A 22,518-nucleotide genomic window follows, 5' to 3' on the forward strand; every position below is an offset into this window, starting at 1 on the left:
CTGCTTGCCTTTCATTTCATGACTACCTAATGCAAACAAAAAAAAGTGTGCTCTAGATTCGTGTTAAGTACAGTATTTATGTGACCTGAGGCTGAAAAATGTAAGATGATGGTTTCATTATAAGATTATCTCTCTGCTCCCTGTAGGCAGTATGCCTTATCTGTGTACCTTTTTTGAGCATTTTATGAATCTTTCATGTGAAATCGTAAAAATATGAACAAAGAGTAACAGTGCATTCACGATTTTACATAAAGTGAACATCCCATGCATTTCATACTCCTACAGATGAAAGATTTATATTTTGAGAGTGTTTCAATGTGTGCTAACAGAGCACCTCACGTGCACAGTGAGAAGCACGATTGAAATAAGGTGGAATCACTTTAACTTTGTATGCCATGAAAGAACATTGAGCAGGTACAAAAGTTTGGGAGGGGGGGGGGGGGGGGGGGATTGGTGCATTACTTTCTGGGAGACCCTCATATGTCTGGAACTGATAGAAATCACTAGTCCTTCGATTTCTTGAAAAGGTTGGGGTTGTTTTATGTATTACTAAAATGTATAACTAAAATTTCCATATTTTAAAGTATTGTAGTGACTCCACCTGGGCCTAAATGGATCCATCAAAGTGTCCTTTTAATGCAGTTTCTTAGACACTGGACATGTGGTGACCTAAATCTTATAACATAGTTTCTTCTGATTGGTCTCTGACTCTAACCCCAGTAACATAGTTATTTTTGAGTGGTGGTGTTGTGGTCTTCAGCCCTGAGACTGGTTTGATGCAGCTCTCCATGCTACTCTATCCTGTGCAAGCTTCTTCATCTCCCAGTACTTACTGCAACCTACATCCTTTTGAATCTGCTTAGTGTATTCATCTCTTGGGCTCCCTCTACGATTTTTACCCTCCACGCTGCCCTCCAGTGCTAAATTTGTCATCCCTTGATGCCTCAAAACATGTCCTACCAACTGGTCCCTTCTTTTTGTCAAGTTGTGCCACAAACTCCTCTTCTCCCCAATTCTGTTCAATACCTCCTCATTAGTTATGCGATCTACCCATCTAATCTTCAGCATTCTTCTGTAGCACCACATTTCGAAAGCTTCTATTCTCTTCTTGTCCAAACTATTTATCGTCCATGTTTCACTTCCATACATGGCTACACTCCATACAAATACTTTCAGAAACGACTTCCTGACACTTAAATCTATACTCGATGTTAACAAATTTCTCTTCTTCAGAAACGCTTTCCTTGCCATTGCCAGTCTACATTTTATATCCTCTCTACTTCGACCATCATCAGTTATTTTACTCCCTAAATAGCAAATCTCTTTTACTACTTTAAGTGTCTCATTTCCTAATCTAATTCCCTCAGCATCACCCAACTTAATTCGACTACATTCCATTATCCTCGTTTTGCTTTTGTTGATGTTCATCTTATATCCTCCCTTCAAGACACCATCCATTCCATTCAACTGCTCTTCCAAGTCCTTTGCTGTCTCTGACAGAATTACAATGTCATCGGCGAACCTCAAAGTTTTTATTTCTTCTCCATGGATTTTAATACTTCCTCCAAACTTTTCTTTTGTTTCCTTTACTGCTTGCTCAATATACAGATTGAATAACATTGGGGAGAGGCTACAACCCTGTCTCACTCCCTTCCCAACCACTGCTTCCCTTTCATGCCCCTCGACTCTTATAACTGCCATCTGGTTTCTGTACAAATTGTAAATAGCCTTTCGCTCCCTGTATTTTACCCCTGCCACCTTCAGAATTTGAAAGAGAGTATTACAGTTAACATTGTCAAAAGCTTTCTCTAAGTCTACAAATGCTAGAAACGTAGGTTTGCCTTTTCTTAATCTTTCTTCTAAGATAAGTCGTAGGGTTAGTATTGCCTCACGTGTTCCAGAGTAGCACACCATTAGTATGCTGAAACTCTTTGAAATCTGAGATTTGTACTGCCTGATATTTATAAATACTACCACTGCAAAAAGATAGCCATCTGAATCCTCTAATAACTACTTATTCTGCATTTTTGTATTACTTCTTCCTAGCCTTATGGAGTATTGTTCATTTTTGCAAATCTGCAATCTTGCATTGCACAGTATACCATTTCTTAAATTCTATTCTGTACCTGTATCATTCCAGAGTGACTTTTCCCTAATATAACTCGATGCTTTGTACCACTTTCATTTTACTTTCCTGTAACTTACTTTTTCCTGTTTTTGTTATTCTGAGGCCTGCACAATCTGTTTATTATGTACCATAGTTAATAAAATTGTATTACAAGATAAAAACATTATGTATCTTAGTTGCAGGGAGAGATGATGAGGAACACCTCCTGTTGCTTGGCTACTTGCAAATTTTGGCTGCTCTGACAAAGAACTTCACTGTATTAACTCGGAATCAAGGAGTATTGGATGACAGTGCCTCTGATGATTCTGCAGAAGAGATGGACCATGAAGGTGCAGATGCACAGGAAATGCGGGTCTGTAATTATTGCTGAATGTGAGAAATATTACGGTTTTGCAGCTATTGCTATGACTAAAATTTAGTAGTTAACCACCTTGCCTTGTTTCCCTCGTATTGCAAATAAAGATACAGCTCCTCTGTTCTCCTGAGTTTTCTGTAGTTTTAGTGTACTTGGTCACGGTACTAGTATTAAAAAAGTGTAAAAAAAATCAAAGGTGAACATTTAACTGCAGTATATGTTGATTATGTACATTGGAGAGATTCATGTATGGCATTGTTAAAAGTTACTGATAATTTTTCTTGAATCATGTTGCTGTACCGTTCTATGCAAGAAAGAGCTGTGTGAAATTTGGGCTTAGTAGGATGTGGGGAAAGAGTACCCTTGGGCCTTCGAAAACAGAAAATCCAGAAAGAGAGAGCTTCACAAAGTATTACATCTGTGTGATAAATTGATTCATTATCTAATGCAGGCCAATTGTTTACTTACTTTTTCTTAAATGAATGCATTCACATTTCTCAGATCACATGAGCTGGTTAGCATGGCAGGTCAGTGACTCAGTCCCCCCAAGACAAGTAGAGGGACAGTGGAGCAACCTAAGCTCAACCTTTTCTCTGCACATCCCAACACAATTATCTTTTACTTTCAAGGAAAGGCAACATCTGTAGCATGAACAGTGTTTCCGTTTTCAGTTCACTTCCAGGAGGTAATATATTTACTTGCTTTTACATGTATGAAATAATTGGGAGTAAATGCCCATTTATCAAACAAACATTAACGATTTCTTCTTGCAATTTGTGGTATGTAAATTAATTGTGCATCAAGCCACCAGATAAACTGTGTTAGGTGCGAAGGTTAGAAAAAGCTCGTATTCTAGCACAAGAGTTGATAAACTGCATATCATCATTAAAAGTTTTGAATCAACACAGAGGCAATTACAAAGATATACTGGCTTTCATGGCCATAAAGGTGTTCAGATAACTTAGAAAACTAGAAGATATTGAATAAGACCCCAGAATAGGCCTTGCAAGTTAGTCATGTAGAAGAAGTTGACATCTAACTCGACGTGACCTAATGTCGTAGAAAATTTTATCTTCAATGCCGGAAGCACAACAGGAATTCACAAGAAATGAATCAGATTTATTTCAGTGATTTTGAACACATGCTAATGCTTTTAAGACCATTGCTGTTGAAGAAGGCAGTCAGAATATGATCATTCAGTGGCTTAGAGTTGACACAGGAAATCAGTCAACAGCTGCTTGACAAAGAGAGCTTCAGAGTGAATAGTGGTAGTTGTGAAGAGGCAAAATTAAAGCAAATATAAAATTGAGTAATCCAATAAATTATGTACTTACCGGGTGATCAAAAAGTCAGTATAAATTTGAAAACTTAATAAACCACGGAGTAATGTAGATAGGTAAAAATTGACACCACCACCACCACCACCACCACCACCACCACAAAAAAAAGTTCACAAAATGTCCGATAGATGGCGCTGGACAGCAAAACATCAGTGACTGCGCATGACAATCATGTATAAAAGGAGCTGTAATGTGAGAGAGAGAATCAGATGCGCCAGCAGTAGCAGCATGTTGACGTTACCTGAAAAAGCGCTTTTAGTGAAGCTGTATTATCAGAATGGGGAATGTGCTAGTTCAGCGTTACGATCCTTTCGCCATAGGAAGGGGATTCGAACGGGTAGAGGTCCGTTCACAAGTGCAGCTGTGGCGAAAATGATTTTGAAGTTCGCAGCCACAGGTTGTTTAGACGATAGACCCCATGGTGGCCGACTGAGCACAAGGCATAATGCTGCCGAGACAGTTCAGGAAGAAATGAGACTGTAGCGGGTTCGTCCATGCACGGGAAAGTCAGCGCTCGTGCAGTCACACGTCGCACCGGCATTCTATACACTACTGTTTGGTTGGCATTTAGGCGTACCCTCCGATGCTATCTGTACAAAATCATGAACTGTTACCTGACGATTTAGTGGAGCGGAGGGCATTTGTGGTGTGGGCGTTTCAAAAGATGGTGGAAGATGACAATTGGTTGAGTAATGTGTTGTGGACCGACGAAGCTCATTTCACGCTCCGAGGGTCTGTCAACGCTCACAACTGCAGAATTTAGGCTACCGAAAATCCTATAACTGTCGTGGAAACTCCATTGCACAACGAGAAAGTCATGGTATGGGTTGGATTTACCACATCTGCCATTATCAGGCCTTTTTTCTTCGAGGAAATGCGTGATTCTGGTTTTGTAACTGCTACCGTGATGGGTGAGAGGTACGCTGATATGTTACAGAATAGCATCATCTCCAGCCTGGCTGATAAACACCTGCTGGAACGTACAATGTTTATGCAGGATGGCACTCCACCCCATATTGCTAGACGCGTGAAAGATCTCTTGCGCACATCGTTTAATGATGATCGTGTGCTCAGCTGCCACTTTCGTCATGCTTGGCCTCCCAGGTCCCCAGACCTCAGTCCGTGCGATTATTGGCTTTGGGGTTACCTGAAGTTGCAAGTGTATCGTGATCGACCGACATCTCTAGGGATGCTGAAAGACAACATCTGACGCTAATGCCTCACCGTAACTTCGGACATGCTTTACAGTGCTGTTTACAACATTATTCCTCGACTGCAGCTATTGTTGAGGAATGATGGTGGACATATTGAGCAGTTCCTGTAAAGAACATCATCTTTGCTTTGTCTTACTTTGTTGTGCTAATTGCTGCTATTCTGATCAGATGAAGCACCATCTGTGCGACATTTTTTGAACTTTTGTATTTTTTTGGTTCTAATAAAACCACATGTCATTCCAAGCATGTGTGTCAATTTTTACCTCTCTATCTACATTATTCCGTGATTTACTCAGTTTTCAAATTTATTCTGACTTTTTGATCACCCGGTATATCTATATTTCACATGCAAATGTGTTTGAAAATGAAAGAAACTGCTCATTCTATGCTGGTAGTTTTATACACATTTCAGTCATCTAAGTACTACGGAAGATGAGAGGCAAAGTTGTACAGGGTGTCCCACATAAAACAGTGTGCCTCATGCCCGATATTCAAGTAACAGTGAACTAACTTAAAAAGAATTTGTAATAGTAACAATAACAAACATGTAAGAGATGCTGGAAGTGGTGGCCATAGGCATCCACATGTCACTGACCTCATATCATGATGTTGACCAGCAACACAATGTAATTCTGCAGGCGTGATGCTGTTGGTTTCTCTTGTAATGTTTTGTTTAAGATTGTCTATTGTGCAAGGATTATCAGCACACAATATGCTTTCTAGTGTGCCCCATAAACAACAATCACGTGATGTTAAGTTTGGAGATCTTGGGTGGCAGAGGCCTCTACTGACAAGTCTCTCTTCAGGGAACACACATTGGTGACCTGGGTCATACTTTGGTTGGATGTGTGAGAGGTTGCGCCATCTTGTAGGAATACAGCTTCTCTGAATCTGTTAATTGTGCATAAAAAGAGTTTATGATCTCTAGATATCCAGCACTGTTTAAGGTGTTATTGATAAATATGGGGCCAATAATGTGCATGCTGGAAAACACACACCAAACACCTATCACCTCTGAGTGGAGATGTTCTTCACATAGAATATGTGGGATGTCCTGCAACTAGTATCTACAATTCTGGTAGTTTACATAACCTGACAAGTGAAACCAAGCCTTGTCTGACATGAAGTAAAGCAAGGATCCAAGTAACTGTCAGAATTGGTGTTAACAGAAAGTTACAATAATTAACTCTTCCCCCCCCCCCCCCCCCACCCCCCCCCCCCCCCCACCCCCCGCCCCCCCTACCTACAGATTTCAGTTCTTGCGCCACACTCGTATTATGATTTCATATCTTTTTAGTTCATGATGACATGAAGTAAGAGATGCACCAATCTGTTGTGAAAACCTCCTTACTGACTTGTGGGGACTTCTCATAATGTCCATGTGAGTTCTGTCTGTAGTTTTAGGGGTCCTCATTGTCTGTCACCTATTCCTGAACGGATCCTACAATCCTCCATTTTTTGTAGAGATCTTGAATACTGCTGGTTGCAGGGAATTTTCTACCAGGATACTTCACTTGAAACATTTCTTTACAGTCATTGATGGGGCCTGGATTCATGTAGCACTCCAACATCAATTCCCTGTTCTAGCTGTAAGGTTGCAAGTGTGCATGATGGTTAGTGGGAGTTGGTGATATGCACACATACTGCTGATTTGAGATTGCGAGATTGTGTGTGTTTTTGTTTGCAGAAATGTGTGTAACACCGAGAATTGAAGTGCAAAATACTAGGTTTAAGTAAATAGTTATAAGTAAAAGAAAATTAGGTTCTGTTTGGATTGGTGTGGTAATTTGTGTTGGAAATGTTCCGGGGATACCATACGGCTGCTCATGATGTCAGAGCAGGCAGTGCTCAGAATCTGCAGAGCAGTGTGGTGTGCATGGAGCTCCATCCATGGTGAAGTTCTGTGATAATGGGATTTGGTAACTGTGGAGACCTGTAGAAAACACAGAACTGGATTTGACTCAGAAGCATCATGAGAGTCTGTTCTTGTTCTGGATTTTTAGTTATTGTCGATCAGAAGTTAAACCAATTAGTAACTGGAATAATAAACACCTGTTTGTGAACTTACCAGTGGCTGTAATTGTAGTCATTTCACAGGAGAAGTCTGGTGGAAGACAGGGTCCCTCTGAAACAAGTCTTTTCACAACAACTGATGTATGAACAAACAGCTGCACTCAACTTTCCAATAAAAAATAGTGTAACCAGCTTCCAAGACAGTATTGCCACTTCACAAGCAATTTGACCAGAGATGATTAACTGGTACATGAGGCATACTGGTTTTATGTGGGACACCCTTTTTAAGAAACTTCCTGTAAATGGTATTTTATGTCCTAAGCTAAAAAAATGGATTTGGCACACCTACATCTACAACACATATCACTCTGTAGTTAAAACTTAATTTCCTAGCAGAGGGTTCATCAAACAATTTTCAGAATATTTCTCTATCATTCCACTGTTGGAACAGCTTATATTTTTTCTTTTTTCTTTTTTTTTTTTTTTAATTATATAAAGAAGGAGGCACTTAAATTTTTCAGTGTTAGCCCTAATTTCTCTTACGTATTATAATGATCGCTTATAACTATGTAGGTGGGTGACAACAAAATACTTTCACATTTGGAGGATAGAATTGGTATTTGAAATTTTGTGAAAAGATCTCACTGCAGTGAAAAATGCCTTAGTTTTAATAATTGCCACTCCAACTCGCACATTATATTCCCGACACTCTCTCCCGTATTTCACAGTAATGCAAAACGAGCTGCCCTTATTTTGAACTTTTTTGAAGTCCTCCATCAACCCTGTCTGGTAAAGATCCCACACTGCACAGCAGTAATCGAGAAGAGGACGGACAAGCAAAGTGTAAGCAGTCTAGTAGATCTGTAGTTTTGTGTAAGTGTTCTGTCGATAAAGTGCAGTCTTTGGTTTGCCTTCCCTACAACATTTTCTGCGTGATTGTTCCAATTTAAGCTGTTTATAGTTGTATCCCTAGGCATATAGTTAATTTACAGCCTATAAATGTTATGGTTTATTATGTAAACTAAATTAATGAAATCCTTTTAGTACTCATCTGGATGACCTCACACTTCTCCTTACTAAGAGTCAATTCCTGCTTTTTGCACCTTAGGATATATCTTATCAAATCATTTTACAACCAATTTTGATCTTATGATAACTTTACTAGATGGTAAAGGGTAGCATCATGTGCAAACAGATTATTTCCTAAATCATTAGTGCACATTAGGAGCAGCAGAGTGCCAATAACACTTCCATGGGAAATACCGGATAGCACATCAGTTTACTTGATGACTTTTCATCAGTTATTACAAACCATGACCTTGTTGACAGGACGTCATGAATCCCATCACACAACTGAAACAATGCTCCATAGCCTTCTGATGCCGAGCAGTGTGTCAGCAGTGTGCAAGTAGCAGCAAGTGGCTTATTTAGCGTTCGTATAAGTGTAGTAATGAAGTTGGAAAAATTTGTTGAGTGTTCTTAGTGCACTTGTTTATTCAAATCTGCCAAATCATTGTGTAGTTTCGTATTTAGCGGAGGCAGATTTGCATTTTAATATTTGTGACGTGTAAAGTCACATAGTCGTCTGTCATTTGTTTATTTCTTTCAAATAGTATTTGTACATTACTGACAGTGCAGTTAGCCTTCTGCCGCCGAGCAGTGTGCCAGCAGTGCGCAAGTAGCAGCATTACTGCATTTACTAGGCAGTCTTGTATTTTAATAACCATTTAAATTTTGTGGCGAATTGTTTGTGCTCTCTGTAGATTAGTTCAGACGTTCTTTGCACAACAGTATTTAGCATGGATAGGGACTGCGACTGCTGTGTTCGGATGCGGGCTGAGTTGGCATCCCTTCGCTCCCAGCTTCAGGCAGTGTTGGCTTCGGCCACACAGCTTGAGGCTGTTGCCAATGGGCATCACTGCGGGGTTCCGGACAGGGCTTTGTCGGGGACGGCCAGCTCGTCCCACGCATCCCTCGATTGGACTACAGCTGTGGCTGCCCGGGATACTGCCCACATTGAAGCTGACCCCTCACCCGTGGTAGAGTGGGTCATCTCGAGGTGTGGCAGGGGCTGAAAGACATTCCGGAGGGCTGAACGGAAGGCCTCTCCAGTTTGTCTGACGAACCGGTTTCAGGCTCTGTCCCCGCCTGATACTGATCTTCAGCCGGACATGGCTGCTTGTCCTGTTCCAGAGGTTGCCCCTCAGTCTGCAAGATCCGTGTGGTTGCAGAGGGTGCGCTTACTGGTAGTTGGGAGCTCCAATGTCAAGACGCGTAATGGGGCCCCTTAGGGCGCTCATGTAGGCACCAATGATGTGTGTCACTATGGATCGGAGGAAATCCTCTCTGGCTTCCAGCGGCTGTTTGATTTGGTGATGACTGCCAGTCTCACTAGCAGGATGAAAGCAGAGCTCACCATCTGCAGCATCATCGACAGGACTGACTGCGGACCTTTGGTACAGAGCCGAGTGGAGGGTCTGAATCATAGGCTGAGACAGTTCTGTGACCATGTGGGCTGCAGATTCCTCGACTTGCACGACAGGGTGGTGGAGTTTAGAGTTCTGCTGGATAGGTCAGGAGTCCACTACACACAGCAGGCGGCTACACAGGTAGCAGGGGTTGTGTGGTGTGAACTGGGCAGTTTTTTAGATTAGATGGCCTTGGGCAGGTACAGAAAGGGCAAAAGCCTCAAAGGGTGTGGGGCAAAGTGAGGACATGTGGGGACCAAGCAGCAACCGATATTATTGTTGTAAACTGTCGAAGCTGTGTTGGTAAAGTACTGGAACTTCAAGCGCTGATAGAAAGCACCAAAGCTGAAATCGTTATAGGTACGGAAAGCTGGCTGAAGCCAGAGATAAACTCTGCCAAAAATTCTGCTGAAATTTTTACAAAGGCACAGACGGTGTTTAGAAAGGACAGATTGCTTGCAACCAGTGGTGGCGTGTTTGTCGCTGTTAGTAGTAGTTTATCCTGTAGTGAAATAGAGTGGGTAGTTCCTGTGAATTATTATGGTTGGAGGTTATACTCAACAACCGAGCTAGGTTAATAATTGGCGCCTTTTACCGACCTCCCGACTCGGCGGCATTAGTTGCAGAACAACTGAGAGAAAATCTGGAATACATTTCACACAAATTTCCTCAGCATGTTATAGTCTTAGGTGGTGATTTGAATTTACCACATATAGACTGGGACACTCAGATGTTCATGACGGGTGGTAGGGACAGAGCATCGAGTGGCATTATACTGAGTGCACTATCTGAAAATTACCTCGAGCAATTAAACAGAGAACCAACTCGTGGAGATAACATCTTGGACCTACTGATAACAGACAGACCCGAACTTTTCAACTCTGTAAGCGCAGAACAGGGAATCAGTGGAGCATCCCTGAATATGGAAGGAAATAGGAATATAAAAAAGGAAGGAAGGTTTATCTGTTTAGCAAGAGTAATAGGAGGCAGATTTCAGACTGCCTAACAGATCAAAACGAAAATTTCTGTTCTGACACTGACAATGTTGAGTGTTTAAGGAAAAAGTTCAAGGCAATTGTAAAATGCATTTTAGACAGGTACTTGCCGGGTAAAACTGTGAGGGACGGGAAAAACCCACTGTGGTTCAACAACAAAGTTAGGAAACTACTGCGAAAGCAAAGAGAGCTTCACTGCAAATTTAAACACAGCCAAAACCTCTCAGACAAACAGAAGCTAAACGATGTCAACGTTAGCGTAAGGAGGGCTATGCGTGAAGCGTTCAGTGAATTTGAAAGTAAAATTCTATGTAACGACTTGACAGAAAATCCTAGGAAGTTCTGGTCTTACATTAAATCAGTAAGTGGATTGAAACAGCATATCCAGACACTCTGGGATGATAATGGGCATTGAAACGGAGGATGACACGTCTAATGCTGAAATGCTAAACACCTTTTTCCAAAGCTGTTTCACAGAGGAAGACCGCACTGCAGTTCCTTTTCTAAATCCTCGCATGAATGAAGAAATGGCTGACATCGAAATAAGTGTCCAAGGAATAGAAAAAAAACTGAAACCACTCATCAGAGGAAAGTTCACTGGACCTGACGGGATACCAATTCGATTCTACACAGAGTATGCGAAAGAATTTATCCCTCTTCTAACAGCCGTGTACTGCAAGTCTCTAGAGGAACGGAAGGTTTCAAATAATTGGAAAAGAGCGTTTCAAATGATTGGAAAAGAGCACAGGTAGTTCCAGTTTTCAAGGAGGGTCGTTGAGCAGATGCGCAAAACTATAGGCCTATATCTCTGACATCAATCTGTTGTAGAATTTTAGAAATTTTTTCTTGCTCGCGTATCATGTCATTTCTGGAAACCCAGAATCTACTCTGTAGGAATCAGCATGGATTCTGGAAACAATGATTGTGTGAGACCCGACTCGCTTTATTTGTTCATGAGACCCAGAAAATATTAGATACAGGCTCCCAGGCTCCTATACTTGAGTATTGCTCATCAGTGTGGGATCCGCACCAGGTCAGGTTGATAGAGGAGACAGAGAAGATCCAAAGAAGAGCGGTGCGTTTTGTCACAGGGTTATGTGGTAAGCGTGATAGCGTTACGGAGATGTTTAGCAAACTCAAGTGGCAGGCTCTGCAAGAGAGGCGCTCTGCATCGCGGTGTAGCTTGCTGTCCAGATTTCGAGGGGATGCGTTTCTGGATGAGGTATAGAATATATTGCTTCCCCGTACTTATACCTCCCGAGGAGATCACAAATATAAAATTAGAGAGAATTGAAGCGCGCACAGAGGCTTTCCGGCAGTCATTCTTCCCACGAACCATATGTGACCTGAACATGAAAGGGAGGTAATGACAGTGGCACGCAAAGTGCCCTCCGCCACACACCATTGGGTGGCTTGCAGAGTATAAATGTAGATGTAGGTGTAGAAGCACACAATTTGATTAGAAGCTGCTTGTGAGGAAACAGTGTCAAAACTCTTGTAGAAATCTAGAAATATGGAGTCATTTTGAGATTCTGTGTCAGTAACACTCATTATTACGTCTGACTAAAGATCTTGTTGTGTTTCACAGGAACAATATTTTCTGAATGTGTGCTGGCTGTGTGTCAACAGGTCATTTTTTTTAGGTAATTCATAATGTTTGAATGCAATATATGTTCCAGAATCCTATTGCAAATCAACATTAGTAATATGGGTGGTAATTCAGCACATTACTCCTATTTCTTTTTTTGAGTATTTGTTCAGCCTGTGCAACTCTCCATTCTTTATGTATGCATCTTTTGTAAAGCGAGTGACTGTGTTCAGTAGCTAAGTTTGGAGCCAATATATCAGCAAATTTTGAAAGGAACCTAATTGATATAAAATCTGGACTGGAAGATTAGTCTTTATTATGTGGTTTAAGTGGCTTCATTAATCCAAGGATATGTACTTCTAACTTACTCATGTTGGCAGAGTTCTTGATTTGAATTCCGGAATATTTACTTTGTTGTCTTTGGTGAAGGAATTTCGCTAGGCTGTGTTTAGTATATCTGCTTTAGCAGTGCTGTCATCAACAGTATTTCCATTTCTGTTGCATAGAGAAGGCATTGATTGTGTCTTGCTACTAGCATACTATACATACAACCAAAATCTCTTTGTATTTTCTGCCAGATTTCAAGAGGAAGTTTTGTTGTGGAAACTATTATAAGCATCTCACATTGAAGTCCTTGCTAAACTTCACAATTCTGTAAAAAATCTCGAATCTTGGGGCTTTTGCTTTTATTTGAATCTGGCTTGCTTTTTACATTGTTTCTGCAACAGTGTTCTGACCTGTTTTTTGTACTATGAGGAATCAGTTCCTTCTCTTACTGGTTTATTTGGTATAAATCTCTCAATTGCCATCAATATTATTTCTTGGAAGTTAAACACTACCTTTGTTTACTCTCCCACCCTATCTCATGCACACATACAATACTTTTCTTAATAAAACAACTTGCTGGATCCATTGTATTGTTTTTCTCCAGACACTACAAAACACACAACATACCATATTTACTCGAATCTAAGCTGCACTTTTTTTCCAGTTTTTGTAATCAAGAAAACCGCCTGCGGCTTAGAATCGAGTGCAAAGTAAGCGGAAGTTCTGAAAAATGTTGGTAGGTGCCGCCACAACGAACTTCTGGCGTCGAATATATGTAGCGCTACACAGGCATGCTTTGCAGGCACAAAGATGAATACTGGCACCAAAGCCTCTGCGTCAGTAAATAAATTTAAAAAAAGGTGGAAGACGAGCTTTTTTCTCCACCTCTTGTTTCGACCACTGCATTTTCATACATTATCCAACGAAGTAAATACAAATTCCGTATTGTTCATCTTTGAATGTAGCAGCATTTCAGTGTACTACGAAAACCCGACTGGCAAGACTGTTCAGGATGTTTGTCAATAAGGCCAACTCTACGTTCTGAATTTTTTCCTAGCTGCGAGAACAGATGGTTGCTAAAAGGAACTTTTATGAATTGTGAATCACATGCAGTATTCTCTTCACCATAAGAATAATACGAATGTAAACATTTTGCCATTTATTGTTTCGTGTTTGCTGCTGTCTCATTTAAATCCTGTCTGCCTAATAAACTACGAAACTAGAGTGAGACAATAGCAAATGTGGAAGAATATGCATATCATGTCATGTTTATATTCATATTATTCCTATGCCTAATAGTGATACAATCAGAAATGAAGCACGGCAATTGACTAGATTTTTAAATCTAAGATGACTCTAATTTCTGTACAGAATGTACTGTACTAAAGAGGCGTCTGCAAAGATTTTCAAGCGGAGAAAAATTTTCCCTAAACTCTTGTTCAGATCATCTTCTGTCATACACAGTCTATTATTGGGTTCTTGTTGATCATTATCAAAGAAAGCAGCAGTGTAAGTAACAACAAATATCAGTCTCTTGCCATTGTTTCGCTTATGAGACAATTCCTCTCTTTTTTTTATTGTAAGAGGCAGTAGCGCGCACAAAAGCATTATCAGAATGCGACAAACAATGCATGACACAGTACAATAATGCATTTTCAGTTTAGAGTGACGTAAACACCTATAACAAAGAGAACGGTACTTATCAGATCAAAGAAAAATAAGCAATCAAATCAAACCAGACGAAGCACGTGAAAAAGGAAGGGCACCCGTATAAATATGGACGGAGCACCTGACGCATAGCAATGGCTACCTGGTAAAGCTTAATTGCTAAGCTTATGACTCGAACCAAACTACTGCAGCTGTATCGTCATTCATTCGACCTAAATTTTGTCTCATATTACAATGGACCAACTTTGTTTCGATTTGGAGGTGTGGCCTAAAACTTTTCTCTCCCCTTGAATTTCGAGTCTCAGATTTCAGGTGCGGCTTAGATTCGGAAATATTTGTTGTCCTTGATTTCGAGTCTCATTTTTCAGGTGTGGCTTAGATTCGAGTGCGGCTTAGATTCGAGTAAATACGGTATCTGTGGGTAGAGGTAGCTCTACACTCACCCAAAGTGGCTTTCCAGTGCCACCTGGCACACAGTCATGCAAATCGAGCCTTAGTGGAATAGTACACTATTTAACTGGTGTGTCCAATATTCTAGAGCCCCTCACGACAGTTCTATGCTGGCAGCAGTTTTCCCTAGCTGAAATATAATTCCACTATGTTCTACTGTATGTTGCGAAAGGTCAGTTTTAGTACAATGTTACTACAAAAAGTCTAACACCAAAAACATTCTGTAGCCCTCTCACACATGTGGTACTACCTGCTAAAATCAGACAGTCTCTATATGAAAATCGACATCCGCTGAAGTCAACAGTCCAACATCATTATCTCTGACCCCATTGTAACCTATAGTGTGACGGTTTCTGTTGCCTTCGACCCACTAAGTCTCTGCTGGCAACTGAAATGTGTGTCCCTGTGTCCAAAAAAAAACTTGCTCTCTTTACCTCTTAACATCTCTTAATGCCTGCTCCACATCTGCAAATTTATTTGTTCCATCCATTTTTAACGGGGAACACTGTTAGGTGGACTTCGTGTTGCCTCTTGCATTGAACAGTTGCTTACCATCTCCTCATCCACCCCTATGTACATTGGCCAAATTCTCCTATAATATTTTTCCTCTACATTCCTGGTGCTGGCAACATTGCCTCTGGAAATGACCTTTCTTTCCGTACCTGTAATACTTAATGTTTACAAAAGACACTCCATTGCTAACTTAATAGCAGACTACAGATCCTTTGATGCACCGGTATGCATTCTCCTTGATATGCCCAATGGTAATCCCCTTGGAAAATCACCAAGCACCCGTTACCCAACTTTTTGCAACAAAACTGCATTTGCTGCATCACTCTGCCCTAACTTGTACTTGGTTTCATTACATTTCCTTATCCGATCTGCAAAATTTTCTACAGTTTCCCCATACCTCTTCTCAGTAGCAATCAACTGTTCCTGAAAATATCTTGTACTGTTCTGTTTCTTATACCTTTGCAAAAATCCTTTCCCTAACTGTCCAAAAGCTTGCTGCATCCTTTAATTGTTCCATACACCTCAGAGTATGTTTTTGTTTCCCCCACTAGCCACAAATTTGGTACACACAACTGACTATCCATCCAACCACTCACCTCTGCCGGTGTTTTAAGGTCCTCTAAGAATGATCGTACGTCCTCTGATGATTTTCCAGAACAGGGAACAATGAGTTCTGTGGCAGCTGGATCCACCTCATGCTGCAGTGCCTGAAGCACTGCTAACTGTCCATCTTCAACTGCCAACTGCCCATTTAGATGCGTTTTATTTGCCGTCAGCTGCATTCTAACTATATCTGTACTGCTTCTGGCTCCAACACACATTTCGTGTCTGACTCTGCCACTGTGACACTCTTACTGTCTATTACCCACAGTAATACAACAGAACAAGATTAATTACAATTCCAAAAGATCACTGCAAATTAGTCTTAACTTCACATCATGGGCCACCTAGATTATCTCACTGCCTTGCAATGTGACCTTATTGTTGACCTGTGTAATGGGTTAAAGGCACTGACTCTATGCATGATGACCAAGTAAGTTACACTGCATGCATCTTACAGGCACCAAATATTGCCCACTGCCATTACCTTTAAACTCCACTAAGTCAGCCAGCTCCTTCAGCCTAAACGAAGTAACCTTCAAGTTAAAATGACAGTTAAACTTCACTTCCTTGTCTATTACACTCTCAACAACATAACCAAATAGTTCATCAGTCACCGTACCATGCTGACACAGTAGGTCTTGGTCCATATGCCGTGCTGTGTGAAGACAATTCTTCAAATTCTGGCACCAAACTATAGTGCCCCTCTGGCCCAAGGTGTGGTGGCTATGAGCCAGGATGGTGTGGTGTGTTGGTAAGGGCAAGGTTGGATTCCAGCTGGCTCCAGAGAAAGGCAGCTCCAAATGTATCAACTCATTTTATTGACACTTACTTGATACACTGGGTTTGTGATTGGCTGGGCTATTGACACTTACTTGATACACTGGGTTTGTGATTGGCTGGGCTGACTGTCTGCACACCCTTTGTTGCTGACATGGTACTACACCATGGTGGTGTCCTTGTTACATAAGCTGGCTGCATGGACCCCGTGCCAGCAGTGTGTGAATTTGACAATGGTATCCTTTGGCATCATGGTGGGGGGTGACCACTGCACTGAGAAGCCTGTCCGGTGGTGGCAGATGGTGGCTGATGTGCATAGGAAGTAACTCACTGCCACTTCAGCAGGAATCGGCTGTGCTGCTGGAGGTGACTTGGTGTGGCCAGCTCCGCCATCGCACTAGACTGTGCTGCTGGAGATGAGGTGAGTGACCAGTCGTGCCGTGGCACTAAGTCCAGGGAGGGTTTGGTTGTGAGACTTACAATAATTCTATTACAAGGATGACCACTACTTATAATCAGCTGTAGGATCCTTATGCATATGTTTCCCTACGAGTTACATATCTTAAAACTCCACTGCCACTTTCGGTGTGAAAGTCTGCCTTATGCTTTGCTGCACTACTAGTCGGTGCAATACCACTGAGTACAGCAAGCTAACCTGCCTCACAACATTGCACTGGCCTTGTTGAATTATTGCAGTAACAACATCCACACTTGCCTGCCATCAGTGATGCTGCAGTACACTGCTCACGATCACGCTAATATGGCCATATATGGTCATTACACAATGTACCAATGGTTCCTAATCTACCCTTATTCTGAATTTGAGCTGCACCCTTTGAGGCTGATGCCCGTTTCATACTTTTTGAGACTTTCTAACCTAAAAAGCTGCCCAGTCCGCTGCACACTGGCCCCACTTCCTGTGTAGCCACCTCCTGTGTGCAGTGGACCTCTGACCTATTAAGAGGAACCTGATAGCCTACCACCTTATAGTGCAAGTCAAGGGATCTGAAGTTTACACAGTTGCAGAGCCATCTGAGCCTCTCATTCCGAAACTCCACTCGGCTGTCTACCATAGGTCAGCAATCAGTCCTGTTGATGATGCTACAGATGGTGAGCTCTGCTTTCATCTCACAAACAAGACAGACAGTCTTTACTGATTAAAATAACTGTCAAGAACATGAATCTCTTGAAATCCAAAGTACCACACATCACTGGCACTGACGTGAGGCACCGCCTGCAGTTGGCTGCACCCTTTGCTCTTCATGGTATCTAGAAGGACGTATTCCAAATCTGGGATGACTACCTCCAGTATGCAGAATGCATCTAGGACTTCTTCCCCTTCTTGCCAGCCATATGCCCCTAAAGGATCTGTTATACATTTAACATTATACCTCCAAACACCAGAATTCCATGATCTGTAAATGCCCTTGTCTTATAGGCCAAGAGATTTCCTGTGAAACGGGGTAGCGACTGCATTTGGCTCAGCATCTTTATCGCTCACAGATAGCGCCTGAAAGCTGTTTGTCAGGCAAACCAGGCAGACACTTTTGATCAGTGTTCTGGGGAGTCTTTTGCTGCCTGACACACTTCAAAATGACTTCCTAATCGACCAGGAGTGAGGGTCAACCTCAGTGCAGGCAATAACTGGGCCCCCTTTGGTCACACATTTGGCCCCCTGCAGTGATACCCATTGGCAACAGCCTCAGTCTGTGTGATTGAAGTTAGCACCACCTAGAGTTATGAGAGAGAGGTCAAAAAAGTAGCTTCCAACAAAATGCAGCAATTACAGTCCCTATCGGTACTAAAGATAGCAGAACTCATGAATTAAATGATGTTTATTAATCAAACTGCTGCTGCTGGCTGCTCCTCCTGTGTCGGTAGCTGGATGTAGACTGACTAATCACCTACTGTTCACAACAGTCACAAATTCAAAGTGAATTACATGACAGTAGCAGTAAATAGCAATGTGATACTACACTACAGACTTAACTCAATGAAATTATGCGGGAAATAAATAAGAGGGCTTTAAACATAAACAGTCACTATTCGGTTATGTAAACACGCAGATAATACTCACTTCTTGACGGAAGGTTGTAAGAAAAGCAAAAATGTGAACCAAACAGTGTGTGCTAACACCAACGGCAGTGGAGGCTGCTGCTGCTGGCCACTCGTATTACGTGGATGGCTGGACCAGACCTGCATCAAATATCTTTAGAGGTGCATGTGCTTTGATTTAAAATGTTCTGGCAAAGAATCTGTTGTACTTACCGTACATGCATCAGATACATTAAATCATTTTCAGGTGTGTCTTTGAGGAAAATATGAGCTGTAGAGAAACATATCTGATCATACTGGAAATATTAATGGATTTCAAACTTAAATTCCGTGCTGATGTCTCAGTGAACACATGGCGCAGGCTAATACATGTTAAAGCCTCAATTTGGTCTGAGGTAAACTAAGAGAACAACATTCTAGGGAGAATTATGTTGAAATATTAGAACAACCTCTAATTACCCATATTGAAGCAGCATCTCGTGGGGTATCTTTCCATGTTCCAGGTACTGTCTGTTAGGCAAGATGGTTGGCGAAAGCTACTTATTGTTTGGAAGAAGATAAATAAGTTTGTGATATTTATATTTTACATGTAGCTGGATTTGAAGGCACAATTCTGTACCCCATTTATAAAGCCAAATCATTGTGTTTGAATGATATTCTTTCAAAACCTTATAAATACCAGCTTGTCAATCATCATATCCTGTGCATGGCTTTAAAAAAATGGAAAAAAATAATTTATAGTATCTTTCACCTTTTTCAGTATGTTGCTATTGCCATCTTCATTTGTAATTTCTCCTCTGAAAAAAAAGTAAGAAAGAAAATGCTCATTACAGTGATTCATGAAGCAGAATTATCAGATGAAAACATTAAAGGGATTCAAGTATGAATCAGTAAGTTTGTAATAAAGTGTGAGTCTTTCTTTCCAGGTTTGATTTTAGTGACAAGTTTCATAAAACAGATCCATCTCAGTGACAAGAAAATTAAGTATGATCAATTTTAATCATTAAACTGAAATTTTTAAATGACTCATTGAGTGAGCTGTCAAGCTCATTGATTTGTAGAAATGAGCAACAGAAGCAGTATGTGATTCAGGGTGCAGAGCATAAAAGAGATATTATCAAAGAAAATTTTGTCAAGAGATTTTCTAATCATATTTGTTTCACAAAATTGAACACAGTAGCATTATATATTCTATTATTGAAATTAATACAACAGTATTAATTATTAAGGTGTTATTAATGAAGCTCTCAGTTAATCAGCTACTTCTCAACAATACTACTTGGTATAAAATATAAACAAGACTTTTATGTGATTTTTCATTTTCTGCCCCAAGGTTTCGGCCAAGGGTTAAACTCTTACCCTTTTTCCACTGAATCTAAATTACGTAAAACTCAGCTTTTTTGTGCAATAAAACCAAACTGTAGGGTAGCACACATAAGAAAAAAAGAAATTAAAACTTGAATATGAGCCACTCTGTTGTACACATACTATTGTGTAAAACTCAAATCATCTTCATATAGAGGAGAAACTCAGTAGAAACAATCACATTGAACATATTAAGCATTTGTATGTGCTGTGTTCATATATCCCAGTCTGTTTAGCCATTAGCAGCATATTTTACACAAAGCAGTTATGATAATGACCCTAAATACTGTGTTGACCATCACTTTTTAAAGTATGGCGTGCTTGTATGAAGGCAAGAAGAGGGAAGTTGTGCAGTAACAAGAGACAGTGTACCACTTCACTCAGCATTGCCATTCTGTTCTCTGGCTTTTGTGTGGATTTATTTAGTGATGAATTATATGTTAGTGCACATTTAATCACAGCTATTTTGGTATCAGGGTGTTCATTATGTGGGTGACAGAAAGGAAATGCACCGATTGTTACAGAAAGTGAAACTTACAGTATTATATGTATATCAATCTTGCTAGAGTCGCTTAAAAGTCACTCAGTAGTAATGAGGAGAGAAGTAATTGGTGGCTCCATCTTTCAATCTGCCCCAGATTCACTTACTCTCAGTTCCCCTTTGTTCATCCCTCTGTTCTTCATTGTAGCTTTTCTTTGGCTTCAGACCTCTGTAATTGTCACCATTTTCTTGGTGTCCTTTTCATCATCCTACTTCTTTAGCTTAGAAGGCACCTGAGTGCTCATTTGAAAATAATACAGGGTGTTTCAAAATGAATGTACGGGTTCTAAGGCTTTGTAGTATTTACTATGTTCAACTTACAGTTATAAATAATATATCAAATGAAAGAGCTGCTGAAACAGTTTTTCCTGTAAGTGTTCACTTAGGTGAAATGTCAAGTCATCACCGAAGACGACACGATTCAGATTATCTTCATCCTCGTGCAGCAGCATTTCATTTGCAAAGTTGACACACAAAATGTATGCTGTAGGCTTTTTACAGCTAGTAATAATGGCAGACAATAAGGACATAGTTGTAAGCATCTCCTTAAAGGTCTCCACAGAGACATCACTGGAAATGATGAATCATGACTAGCCAACCAAACTGATTTCTTGGTGCTAGACGTGAAAGGCTCTCACTTGTTCAGCATGTTCTTCAGTCACTCTTGGTTGTTCCAGTCTCTTCCCTTTGCGTACAGGTATACACAACTGTTTGAGTTGCTCTTTCATTTGATGTATTATTTATATTTGCAAGGTGAATGTACGAGGGTCACTCCAAAAGAAATGCTCACTATTTTAGTAAAAATACGGTTTTCATTCTGCATGTGTGAAAGTTTTACAGTGTGTAGATACATCCATCCTGCTTGTTTTCAAACTTATTTCAACCTGTTCCCGTGAGTGGCACCGTCACAGCATGTCTTCAAGATGGCTGCTACTTTTGACGTTCGTCAGAAACAATGTGCTGTCATATAATTCCTGTGCTGTGAAAATGAGACAGTGGGAAATATCCACAAGAGGTTGAAAAAAGGTGTATGGAGATGCTGCTGGCGATCGCAGTACAGTCAGTCAATGGGCAAGCAGGTTACGTGATGAAAGTGGGCACGGCAATATTGAGGATTGTCCTCGCAGCGGCAGGCCTCGTACTTCACACACTCCAGACAATGTGCAGGGAGTTAACGAATTTGTGACTGCTGACAGACGCATCACAGTGAACAAATTGTCGTGCTACGTGGAACAAGGTTTGAAGATGATGACTCCCTTGTGCACACTGCCAAACAGTGGCTCCAACAGGTTGGTCCAGAATTTTACCATGCGGGTATAGAGGCACTGGTTCCAAGATGGCATAAGGCAGTTGAGAGGGATGGAAATTATGTGGAGAAATGAAAATATTGTTCCTTAAGGATGTATCTACACACTGTAAAACTTCTAAGCATGTAGAATAAAAGATGGATTTAAAAAAAAAGTAGTGTGCATTTCTTTTGGAGTGACCCTCGTAATAAATGCTACAAAGCCTTAAAACCTGTATATTCATTTTGAAACACCCTGTATGTATTTATTTTCTAAATGTACAGTGAGCAGGTGTGTTAGAAAATAGTTACTTTCAAAGAACTCCTAGTAATGAGCATCATTCTGTTGTTTGCCAAGTGTTGCTGGAAATCTGTGACATTATCAAAACATGCTTATTAATTTTTACTGAAATCTTTTGTCAAGTAAATCAGTTTAAACATAGGGTTCCATTTTCTAATTTCTCTTTTAGATACTGGAATACTGTGTCGAGATGTTGAATGATACAGCACGAGTGCAGTACTTACTGTCTGCAATAGATCAGTCTGAAGATCCTCAGGTGTTACAAGCTCTTTGTCAAGTGTGCCACAACCTGCTGATATCAAACAAATTTGCTATTCATAAGTATAAGTAAGTAGAGCTTTTTCTTTCCTTTTTATAATATATGTTGAATATTTATGCACAACAAACTAAGAGAATCACTTGCCATTATTATTAGGTTTAATTTTAAAGGACAAATAGGAATTTCTCTCTGAATGCTTCCATCACCCCCCCCCCCCCCCCCCCCCCCTGTCCCCTTTCCTTCACCCTCCCTCTTACATCTTCAGATCTCCAT

At 40.7% G+C, this 22,518-nt stretch overlaps 1 protein-coding gene across 2 annotated transcripts in view; it reads left to right on the top strand.

The window, feature by feature from the left end:
• The window catches only part of LOC124607721 (ubiquitin-protein ligase E3C), a 213,444-nt gene that overhangs the window by 88,210 nt on the left and 102,716 nt on the right, over window positions 1–22,518 (top strand). For both annotated transcript variants that reach the window (XM_047139927.1, XM_047139928.1), the window contains exons 7-8: window positions 2,305–2,480; window positions 22,156–22,313. In XM_047139927.1, coding sequence (XP_046995883.1) covers window positions 2,305–2,480; window positions 22,156–22,313 — 334 coding nt within the window. The remainder of the gene's footprint in view (window positions 1–2,304; window positions 2,481–22,155; window positions 22,314–22,518) is intronic.

The sequence above is a fragment of the Schistocerca americana genome, chromosome 1, assembly GCF_021461395.2.
Source record: "Schistocerca americana isolate TAMUIC-IGC-003095 chromosome 1, iqSchAmer2.1, whole genome shotgun sequence".
NCBI lineage: Eukaryota > Metazoa > Arthropoda > Insecta > Orthoptera > Acrididae > Schistocerca > Schistocerca americana.